The 12,167-nt window shown below is 51.9% G+C and overlaps 1 protein-coding gene across 1 annotated transcript in view; it reads right to left on the minus strand.

Moving 5' to 3' along the window:
* The window catches only part of PTGIS (prostaglandin I2 synthase), a 35,633-nt gene that overhangs the window by 9,388 nt on the left and 14,078 nt on the right, over positions 1–12,167 (minus strand). Inside the window, exons 4-7 of the mRNA XM_029071244.2 lie at positions 10,628–10,771; positions 8,732–8,886; positions 6,697–6,878; positions 484–652 (exon numbers count right to left, since the gene is read on the minus strand). Coding sequence (XP_028927077.1) covers positions 484–652; positions 6,697–6,878; positions 8,732–8,886; positions 10,628–10,771 — 650 coding nt within the window. The remainder of the gene's footprint in view (positions 1–483; positions 653–6,696; positions 6,879–8,731; positions 8,887–10,627; positions 10,772–12,167) is intronic.

The raw sequence follows: 12,167 nt of genomic DNA on the forward strand, positions 1-12,167 counted from the left end.
CACAGCTGACAAGTGGCAGAGCTGGGATTCGAACTCATGACCTCTGACTCCCAAGCCCAGGCTCTTTCCACTGCGCCATGCTGCTTCTCTGTCCCGCGTGGGGTTCACACTTTTAATTCCCATTTTTCAGATGAGGTGACCGAGGCTCAAAGAAGTGAAGCGACTTGCCCAAGATCACACGGCAGACACGCGGCGGAGCCGGGATTAGCACCCAGGTCCTTGTTACTCCCAGACCCGTGTTCTATCCACTTAGCCATGCTACTTCTCTACGTAGGAGGAGGTAGGATTTAATTCCCGTTTTACAGCTGAGGAAACTGAGGTCCGGAGACGTGGAGTGACCTGCCTAAGGTCCCACGGCAAGCAACTGGCAGAGCCAGGATCGAAACGCCGGTCCTGTGACTCTCGGGGCCGGGCTCTTTCCACTAGGCCACGCTGCTTCTCCTTCTAAAAGAAAGCGGCCAGCATCGGCCAGGAAGCACGCACCAAAAATGGGAGTGTTGTCCAGAGTTTCCTGGGTAACGCTCTCCTTCGGGGTCAGCGGCTGCCCGGTCTGCCCAAAGACTCTTTCCAGTTCTCCCTGGACGGCCGCCAGCGCCTTGGGGTTCTTCAGGAGAAACAAGAGAAGCCAAAAGGCGGCCGGACCCGCATTTCCCTAGAAAGAAAACCCCCGGCCCCAACAAGGAAGTTGGTGATGAATACTGTGAACAAATCAGTCAATTTCCATCCCACACGGAGCCCGTTCAATTCTCAGCTCAATCGATCCATTAATCGTATTCGTTGACCACTTACGTTGCGTACGGCACCGTACTAACCGCCTGGGAGAGTACGACAGAATTGGCAGACACGTTCCCTGCCTACGACGAACTTGCCGTCTAGTTATCGAGTGCTTACTGTGTGCAGAGCACTGTACTAAGCGCTTGGGAGAGTACGACATAAAGGAGCTTGTCGACGTGTTCTCTACCTACAACGAGCTTACAGTCTAGTTATTCATCCAATCACATTTACTGAGCGCTTATTGTGTGCCGAGCACCGTATAACAGAGTTGGTAGGCTGGTTCCCCGCCCACGAGGAGCTTACGGTCTAGGAGGAGGGCAGGGAACGCATATCTTCTTACTGCGGCACTCCCCCGAACGTTTAGTACGGTGCTAGCCCTCAGCAAGGACCACTGAAAATGACCGATGTTCGGTTGATGCCGGGTCGTATTGAGCACCTACGGGGCGGAAAACACACGACTGGGTGTGCCGGGTCCCAGGAGGAGGTGAAGCTACGACTTGAGAACCCTAAAATCAAACGCCTCAGCGACAGGTATAAATAAAAGAGCCAGGATCCAAAGAAGCATGCCTAAAATCTGAATGACCCAAAATATCAAATCCTAATTATTAATCTATTAATCACTGTCGTTATGGTATATTTTTTAAGTGCTTACTACGTGTCAAGCAGTGTTCTAAGCACCGGGCTAGATACGAATTAATGAACTCAGACACGGTCCCTGTCCCACGTGGGGCTCACAGTCTAGACCGTAAGCTCGTTGCGGGCAGGGAATGTGTCTGTTCGTTGTTATACTGTACTCTCCCACGTCTTAGTACAGTGCTCTGCAAACACTAAGCACTCAATAAATACGATCGACTAAGTAGGAGAATGAACAGATACTGAATCCCCATTTTACAGGTGAGGAAACTGAAGCACAAGAAAGCGAAGTGACTTGTCCAAGGTCACGCGGCGGGCTGGTGGTAGAGCCAAGATTAGAAACCGGGTCCTCTGACTCCCAGACCCGTGCTCTGACTACTAGGCCACGCTGCCTAGAAGAAAGAACAGAGAAAAATAGACTGAGTAATTTTCAGAGCCAGGCCCCTGTACTCGGGAGTGACCGGAGAGACCGGAGTAGGCAAAGGCAAGTGAAGTTTATCCGCAAAGTCTTCCTGTCACACCACTGCCCGGGTCATTCTTCTACAAAAACGTTCTGGACACGTCACCCCGCTCCTCAAAAAACTCCAGCGGTCGCCCATCCACCTCCATATCAAACAAAAACTCCTCACTATCGGCTTCAAAGCCGTCCATCACCTTGCCCCCTCCTACCTCCCCTCCCTCGTCTCCTTCTACAACCCAGCCTGCACACGTCACTCCTCTGGTGCCGCTAACCTTCTCACAGTGCCGTGATCTCTCCCGTCTCGCCGCCGACCCCTGGCCCACGTCCTGCCTCGGGCCTGGAACGCCCTTCCTCCTCAAATCTGACAGATAACCCCTCTTCCCCGCTTCAAAGCCTTATTGAAGGCCCACCTCCTCCAAGAGGCCTCCCCAGCCTGAGCCCCGCTTTTCCCCATCTCCCACTCCCTTCCGCGTCACCCTGATTTGCTCCCCTTGCTCTTCCCCCCTCCCAGACCGACAGCACTTACGTACCTATCTGTAATTTTATCTATTTGTATCGCTGTCCGTCTCCCCGACTCTAGACCGCGAGCTCGCCGTGGGCAGGGAATGTCACTATTTACTGCCGTAGTGTACTTTTCCAAGTGCCTAATACAGAGCCGTGCACACGGCAAGCGCTCAATAAATCCGACTGAATGAATAATAGCATCTGGAAGAAGTCAGGAGCAGGTGGGGGGGGGGGGTAGATGGACTCTCAGCTCTCACCCTGGAGGCTTGTAAAAGCCATCGCCGATCCAGGATTCATGGCCAACAGAGCCTCTGTAGCCCATTAGCTGAGTAGATTCTGCAAATGCAGACGAAACGGTTCTGAGAGAGCTGCCTTTCCAGGGCAGAAAACCCCGCTGCAGTCCTCCTGTATTATTGATGCCTACCTACGTTCCCAGAATCAAGGCGGCCGCCGAACCACGGCGGAGCTAAAATTCCGTGGGAGGCTTTTTTTATTTTTATGGTATTTGTAACGCGCTTACTATGTGCTAGGCACTCTTCTAAGCCCTGGGGTAGATACAGGGCAAATCAGGTCGGACACGGTCCCTGTCCCACGTGGGACTCACGGTCTCAATCCCCATTTTACAGACGAGGGAACGGAAGCACAGAGAAGTGCGGCGATTTGCCCAAGGTCACCCAGCAGACGAGAGGAAGAGTCGAGATTAGAACGCAGATTCCCCTGAGTCCCAGGCCCGGGCTCTTTCCATTAGACCGCACTCTCTTCCATTAACTGATCAGCTGACTCCAAAGGGACCTCAAGGCCAGAGGCAGCCTCCCCCAAGACAGGGCCTTCAGGAAGGTGGTCCCGGACCACCCCTCTCCACTTGCAGCCTGGCCTAAAATGGGGAATGATAATAAAAATTATGGTATTTGTTAAGCACTTACTATGTGCCGAGCACCGTCCTAAGCGCCGGAAATGATGTTTCTGCCCGGCTTCGAACCGGGAACCTTTCGCGTGTTAGGCGAACGTGATAAATGGCATCACAGCATGGCCTAGTGGAAAGAGCACGGGCCCGATAGTCGCGGGATCTGGGTTCTAATCCCCGCTCTGCCCCAAACCTGCTGGGTGATCTTGGGCAAGTCATTTAACTTCTCCAGGCCTCATTTCCCTCATTTGCAAAATGGGGATTCGTTACTTTTACCTGTTCTCCCTCCTACTTAGACTGTGAGCCCCATGAGGGATCTGACGATCTTGTATCTACCACAGTGCTTAGTACGAGGGCTCGGCACATAGTAAGCACCTAAGATAAACCTTCATCATTATTATTATTATTCCTGATCTGGACAAGAGTGAGGAATAATTCACTTCATTTGGCTAGGCTGCTTATATCAGTGTTTTAGCCGCCCCGGGTTTTCAATCGAGCAGTTGCTCTTTAATTAAAATGCCAGGGCTGGGGAACCTGCACTTATTAGTGCCGGAGAAAAGGTTCTTCCCATCTTCCAGAGGCCTAGAGGGTCTCGTCTCCTTCCCCCACCTCCCCTGGAGAAACAGAAGACGAAGGCTCCCGTGGGCAACGCTTTGTCTTGGGACAAGCAACTTAGGCAATCAGAATTCTTTTCCCCACGCTCTCCACTCACCCTAGCCCACATGTGCAGCTCCTCCCAAGTTCATCTTCTTACTGGGGTTTTTTTGGAATGGGTAGTTGTTAAATGTGGCCATGGGTTCGAATTCCGGCTCCGCCGCTTGTCAGCTGGGTGACTGTGGGCAAGTCACTTTTAACTTCTCTCTGCCTCAGTTACCTCATCTGGAAAATGGGGAGTAAGACTGTGAGCCTCACGTGGGACAACCCGATGACCTGTATCTACCCCAGCGCTTAGAACAGTGCTCTGCACAGTGGGAGCGCTTAACAAATACCAACATTACTATTATTGCGGGCCAGGCACTGTCCTCAGAACCGGGGTAGACGCAAGGTAATCAGGTTGAACCCAGACCGTGTCCTACGTGGGGCGCGGAGTCTTAATCCCCATTTTACAGATGAGGTAACTAAGGCACAGAGAAGTGAAGTGACTTAACTAAGCCCACACAGCAGACAAGTAGAGGAGCCGGGACTAGAACCCAGGTCCCTCTGTTTCCCAGGCCTCTATCCACTAGGCCCTGCTGCTTCTAACTTTCTTCTCAATTCTACCTGAGGAAGCAGCAGGGCCTAGTGGAAAGAGCATGGGCCTGGGAGTCATAGGACCTGGATCCTAATCCAAGCTCTGCTACTTACCTGCTGTGTGACTTTGGGCGAGTACTTCCTTTCTCCGTGCCTCGATTCCCTCATCTGCCTAATGGGGATTCAGTACCTGTTCTTTCTCCTACTTAGATTGTGAGCCCCATGTGGGGCCTGATGATCTTTTATCTACCTGAGCGCTTAGTACAGGGCTTGGCACATAGTAAGTGCTTAACAGGTACATCATTGTTATTATTATCACCTCTGACCTCTTGCTCAATCAATCAATCCTACTTAGGCTGGGAGCCCCACATGGAACAGGGCCTGAATGCAACCTGATTATCTCTGTGTCTAGTTCAGTGCTTAGAATATTCATTCAGTTGTATTTATTGAGTGCTTGCTGGATGCAGAGCGCCGTACTAAGCACTTGGAAAGTACAGCTCAGCAATAAAGAGAGTCAATCCCTGCCCACAATCGGCTTACAGTCTAGAACCCAGCTTGACACACAGTAGGCATTCAACGGAGATCATAAAAATAACTTCTTGAGCACTTACTGTGTGCAGAGCACTGTATTAAGTGCTTGTTCAGTCCCTCCCTCCTGCCTTCGATTGTGAGCTGAGAGTATAAGCTCCTAGAGGTGGGGACGATGCCCCATTCACAATAGGCACCTAATAAATACGATTCCTGAATTGGTTGCTTGATCGAGTCGAATCACGATCCCTCCTACTGCACTCGAAACTCATTTCATCTGTTCTTTCCCTAGCACGAAGGGCCCCTTCTTCTAAAAGCCCGTCCCTTCCATTTTTAACGATGTCTGTTCAACACTCACTATGTGTTAAGCGCTGCTCTAGGTGCTGGAGTTTCTAAATAGCCTCCCCCTCCTACTCCCAGATTTTTCTTCAAGAGCTCACGATCCTGGACAAAATTTCCTCAGTTCCTAGGTGGCATGAGAACTGATTGGTAGGAACCTGAATACAGGACGATGCTAGAAAATACCTGGAGAACACGAGAAAAACGGAATTTGACTGATGGCTCACCATCGCTTGGCCGGTTTTCATCGGTAATGACTAACTACAACTCATCGATTCCTGAGACCTCCTGCCTCTGCCGAATGGAACCATCCTAGGATTTCTCCCTATCGATGGAATAATCCCAAAGTTAGTGGTCCCGAAGGGCTCCCACTTTGATTCTCTCTCCCCACCTGTCAGCTGCTGCTGCTGGCTAAATCATCAATGGGACAAGAAGCAGTGTGGTCTCGCGGATAGAGCAGGGGCCTGGGAGTCATAAGGACCCGGCTTCTCATCCCAGCTCCACCACTTGCCTGCTGTGTGACCGTGGGCAAGTCGCTTCATTTCTCTGGACCTCAATTACCTCAGCTGTAAAATGGGGATTAAGACCGGGAGCCCCACGTGGGACCCGGACCGTGTCCGACCTGATTAGTCTGTATCTACCCCGGCGCTTAGTGAGGTGCTCTGCACACAGCGAGCCCTCAATAAATATGATTAAGTTCGTTCCTCTAGACTGTCAAATTATATTGGACTCTCCCAAGCTCTTGGTACTCCGCACGTAGTAAGTGCTCAGTAGATACGACTGAATACATGGAAGCTCATTACGGGTAGGGAAAGCCTCTGTTAATTCCCACTGTATTGTCCTCTCCCAAGCATTTAATAATAACAAGAATAATTATGGTATTTATTAAGTGCTTACTATGTGCCAAGCCTTGCTCTAAGTGCTGGAGTAAATACAGGCTTATCAGGTCGTCCCACGAAGGGCTCACGGTCTTCATCCCCATTTTCCAGATGAGGTAACTGAGGGCACAGAGAAGTTAAGTGACTTGCCCAGAGTCACACAGCTGACAAGTGGTGGGGAGCCGGGATTAGAACCGTGATCTCCGACTCCCAAGCCCGCGCTCTTTCCACAGAGCCACACTGATTCTCCAGTGCTCTGCACACAGTAAACGCTCGATAAACACCGCCAATTGATAAATAGGCAAGGCTAAAGAAGCGAACACGACGATACGGATCAACACGCCGCCTAATGATTGAGTAAGGCTGAAGCAATAGGAGACGGGTACACGTCCAATTCCACATACAAATCCGTGCACACGCGTGGGCTCATACGCGTGGGAACTAACCTGCGTGGCCCACAGCTGCAGCAACATGGCTCTCGCCTGCATCTCTTCCCCGACTCTGAGGGCCTCCAGATGCTCCCGGTAACTTTCCACCCAACAGCTCTTATTGGCTTTGCCCCTCAAGCGCTGTGTGGAAAGCAACCTCCAGAGACGTACTTTGATGCCGGCGACTTCTTCCTTCTCTCCTGCAAAGTGTCAATCCATCCCAAGTGTTAACCGAGCAGCTCGCTGTGGGCGGGGAATGTGTTATTGTTATACTCTATCCTCCCAACCGCTCAGTATAGTGCTTTGCACACGGAAAGGGCTCGATAAATACGATTGGACGAGTGGACGGATGAACGTCCAGTGCCCAGCACTGTACTAAACGCTGGGAGGAGTTCCATAGTAGACACAATCGCTGCCCTGGGGGAACGGACACAATATTGACTTAGGGACCCCTGTCAGCCCTTCTGTCGGGGGGGGGGGGGGGGGAGGTCTGACTGTGATTGGGGGGGTCGGTTAGGGAAGGAGGGAGGGCTGAGGAAACAGAAGGGATGAAACGGATTTATTTCTTGGTTCTCCCTCAGTCTCAGATTCTCATCATCCTTTCTTTCATCCTCCCCCTCATGCCCGGGCCCGGGCCGGGGAATCGAGAAGGGAGTTGAGATGGTCTGGCTGCAGTTTCTTTCTGCCACTGGAATGCAGGGAGGGGCGAGGTCTTGCCCAAGACCACCTGGCAGGCACGTGGGCCAAATCCGGGCCGGAGCCCCAAGATTCCCATCTGGGATCCTGCTCTCTAGACGCCAGTCATCCCTCCGGGAATCCCAGGGCAGAATAATGAGGTGGTAAAGGGAGAGGTACGGTGTCTGGCGCGTAGTAAGCACTTAACGGATACCATTAAAAAACTAATTAAAAGACAAATGATGGCAGGAGGTTGGGCAAAGCCTGCCCAATATTGCCATCTACTGCCCTAACCCAGAAAGAACTGTAGCTTCAGGAACAGAACATACATGCCCACTAAAACTCACTAAAACTCACTTTTTTTTAAACGGCATTCGTTCAACGTCTACTTCGGGCCAGGCACAGTACTAAGCTCTGGGGTAGAGACACGTTAATCGGGTCGGACACAGTCCATGTCCCCCAAGGGGCTCGTAGTCTCAATCCCCATTTTACAGATGAAGGAACTGAGGCACGGAGAAATGGAGCGACTTGCCCAAGGCCACCCAATAGACAAGTGGCAGGGTCGGGATTAGAATCCAGGCCCTTTCGACTCCCGGGCCCGTGCTCTGTCCACTAGGCCAGCCTCCTTTTCTATTAAACTCATTAAAAAGGGATAGATCTGGAAGTTGCCCTGTGGAGTAGATTGTCACTCCCTTGAGTTCAACTTTTAGACGGTGAGCCCATGTGGGACCTGTGTCCAACCTGATTAGCTTGTAACCACCCCAGCACTTAGTACAGTGCCTGACACATAGTAAGCACCTAGCAGATGCCATCTAAAACCATATCAAATAATGATGGTATTGGTTAAGCGCTTACTATGTGCCAAGCACTATTCTAAGCTCTGGGGCAGATAGGAGGTAACGAGGTTGCCTCACGTGGGGCTCACAGTTTCAATCCCCATTTTACAGACGAGGTAACTGAGGGCACAGAGAAGTTAAGCAACCTGTCCAAAGACAGGAGCTCTGCCACTTGTCAGCTGTGAGACTGTGGGCAAGTCACTTAACTTCTCTGCGCCTCAGTGACCTCGTCTGTAAAATGGGGATTAAGACCGTGAGCCTCACGTGGGACAACCTGATTACCCTGTATCTACCCCGGCGCTTAGAACGGTGCTGTGCACATAGTAAGGGCTTAACGAATACCAACATTATTATTATAAGTGGCGGAGCCAGGATTAGAACCCACGAGCTCTGACTCCCAAGCCTGGGTTCTCTCCACTAAGCCACGCTGCTTCTCTAACTTCCAGCGAAGTAGACACGGTTTCTCCTCCCCTTCCCCTTTCCTCTTCCCCTCTGTCTCCGTTCCAGAAGGCAGGAGAGGGGTCGAGGTGAGGGAGATTTACCTGAGGACAGAGAGGAGCGGGCGAGTTTCATCAGCAGGTGGTCCAGCTGGCGGAAGTGCTGGTAGACCTCGGCCGAGTGGGCCCGGTCTTGCGTTTGGCCGGCGGGGTCATCGTACCGGGCTCCCTCGTTGCCGAACAGAGTCAGGTAGCCGGCTCTGGTTGCCATGGGAACACAAGAGACGGCATGAGGGCCAGGATCTGGCTCGGATACAGACCGAGGTGCCGGCCGGGGCCCTGAGGGAGGGGGGGTCCTCTGGAGCAGCAGAAACTGGATCTGTGGATCCGTGGGTGGTCCCTCAATCCCCATCCAATCGATGGAATGAGTGCTTACTATGTGTGGAACACTGTACTAAGCACTTCATCTCGCCAGGCTTACTGAGAAGCAGCATGGCCCGATAGCAAGAGAAGTCAGAGGATGGGGGTTCGATCCCAGCTCCGCCACCTGTCCGTCGTGTGGCCATGAGCAAGTCACTTCGCTTCTCAGGGCCCCGGTTACTTCATCTGTACAATAGGGATTAAGACTGTGAGCCCCACGTGTACCAGGGACTGTGTCCAACCGGATTACTTTGTATTCACCCCAGGGCTTAGAACGGTGCTCGGCACATAGTAAGCGCTGAACGAATGCCATTATTATTACTATTAGAAATAGAGGTCTGGGTCTGAGCTGTTGACCCAAAAGTGACAACCGAAGTTGATTTGTATATGATGTTTAATTTTTGCCTCAATCAATGGTATTTATTGAGCACATATTGTGTGCAGAGCGCAATATACAACAGCAGAGGAAGCAGACACATTCCCCGCCCACCACGAGTTTACATGATGCCCTTATCTTGCCATAATGCTCAAAAATCTTCCCCTGGCTTTGCTCCTGCCAGGATCCAGCCCTCTCACCTTCCCCCAGCGCCCCTAAAGTCTTTTTCACCCCAATTCCACCTCCCCTCCCACAGCCCAGTCCCCACTGGGCTGTCCAGAGCCCCGTGGAAAGAACTCTGCTCTGGGAATCCGGAGACCTGGGTTTGATTGCCGGTTCTGCCCCCGACCGGCTAATATAATAACAACGGCATTGTTTAAGTGCTTACTGTGTGCCAAGCACTGTTCTAAGTGCTGGGCAAGGACTGCAGATAAGCCAGGTGCGGGCAGGGATTGTCTCTTTTCATTGCTGCATTGTACTTTCCAAGTGCTTAGTACAGTGCTCGGCACACAGTAAGTGATCAATAAATACAATTGAATGACTGAATGAAATACGCTGTTTGCCTCGTGTTGCATCCCTGACCGCCAATTCACTCATTCTTCTCATTATTATTATGATTATTAACAATAATTATGTGACTACTAACAACGATAACAATAATAATACTAACGAGGGAACTGGCGGGCAGGGATGCAGCAGGAGGTATTTTTTAAGCACTTACTATGTGCCTGGGTATAGCACTGGGTGACACAAGCAAATCGGGTCGGACACAGTCCCTGACCCACATGGGACTCATAGTCTTAATCCCCATATTACAGATGAGGTAACTGACGTCCGGAGAAGTGAAGTGACTTGCCCCAGGTCACATCGCAGACAAGTGGCAGAGATGGGAGTAGGACCCGTGACCTTCTGACTCGTTCATTCAATCACATCTATTGAGCACTTACTACGTGCAGAGCACTGTACTGAGCGCTTGGAACGCACAGTTCGGCAACAGACAGGGACGATCCCTGCCCAACAACGGGCCACGCTGCTTCTCGATCGTTAATTGCTGGACCGATTGCTCTAGGCCTCCGGAGCTAAACTTGCCCTGCCCAGCCTGAAGAATCTATCCCGCCTGTGGGGAGACAGACCCCTACCTGCAGACCCCGACCCCCGCCTCCTCCTGCCCTTCTCCCGTCCCCCCTCGGGCAGACCCCGCTCACCTGAACAGTGTGCTATAGGAGAACTGCAGCAAGCCTGTCTCCCTCCAGACCTGGGCCCCCTCCCCCAGCTCAGGGAGCAGCAGGGTGCGTAGGTTGAGGAGCGTGGCTTTGGTCAGGGTCTGCAGGTTCTGGTTGAGCAGAGTCCTGAAAGCACATATAGCCGGGTTTAGCTCTGCACAGACCTTCCCTCCCCGCTCCCCGCCCTCGGGGACCCTTCCCCAGGCAGGCAACCCATCCACTCCTCCCAGGAGCCGACAGGACCAGCCCTCTCCCGCCTGGGCCCCCTCCATCTGCTTCTCCCAGGATGCCACAATTACAAGAATCGTGGTATATGTTAGGCGCTTACTGTGTGCCAGGCACTGTACTAAGCCCTGGGGTGGAGACAGGCAAATCGGGTTGGTCACGGTCCCTGTCCCAGACGGGACTCACATTCTCAATCCCCATTTTACAGATGAGGTAACTGAGGCACCGAGAAGTGAAGTGACCCGCCGAAGAACACACAGCGGATGCGCGGCGGAGCCGGGATTAGAACCCAGCACTTAGAACGGTGCTTGGCACATAGTAATCATTTAACAAAACCATTATTATTATTATAATTATTAACCCATGATCTTCTGACTCCTAGGCCCCTGCTCTATCCACTACACCACACTGCTTCTCTTATCCCTCCTCGTCCCTTCCTGTCCTCCGTCACCACTTTCGGGGAGGACTGGGAGGAGAGGATGCTTCCCCTGGGAGTTGGTTGGGTCACGCCTGGGTCCCAGAATCCCTTCGAGCACAGGAGAAGCCACGAGCTCTTAATTCATAATAGCTGTGGTATTTCTTAAGCACTTATGCATTCAGCACTGAACTAAGCGCTGGAGTACTCGGTCATCTAGTCAGTCGTATTTACTGAGCACTCACTGTGTGGAAAGCACTGTACGGAGCGCTTGGGAGAGTCCAGTATAGCAATAAACAGACACATTCCCCGCCCACAAGAAGTTTACAATCTAGAGAGAGGAGATGAGTTCCCCCATGGACTCAGTTTTGGTCTCTCAGAGACCCCCGCAGCCTCTTCAACTTTCTCCAGACCCTCCCACCCCGCTACCCATTGACCCATTCCTGCTCTGCTCTCTGCAGTTAAGCTTCCTCACCCGATGACTGAATGCTCGGGAGACTCCAGGGCCGGAAATTTCTAGAGAACACCGCGGGCCTGAAAGCGTTAATCCCGCTTCCCTAAATGCCTCTTGGGTTCTCCAGAGCTGGGAGGAGACCGGGATTTTCTCCAAATGTAAAATGCGTGTCTACTGATATTCTCCTAAACTGGAAAGTTCCTTCTTCAGAATTTTTCCATTCAGAGAATTGTTCTTGGACAATCTTCAAGAAGAAACTGCAAATCAGAGAGGGGGAAAAAAGTCCTTTCTTCTCTTTCTCTTTACCCTGAATTTGAGAAGCAGAGTGGCCTAGCGGAAAGAGCACCGTCCTGAGAGTCAGAGGACTCAGGTTGTAATTCCGGCTCCACCGCTCGCCCGCCGCGCGACCGTGGACGAGTCCCTCGTCA

This window comes from Ornithorhynchus anatinus, chromosome 8 (genome assembly GCF_004115215.2).
Source record: "Ornithorhynchus anatinus isolate Pmale09 chromosome 8, mOrnAna1.pri.v4, whole genome shotgun sequence".
NCBI classification, from domain to species: Eukaryota; Metazoa; Chordata; class Mammalia; order Monotremata; family Ornithorhynchidae; genus Ornithorhynchus; species Ornithorhynchus anatinus.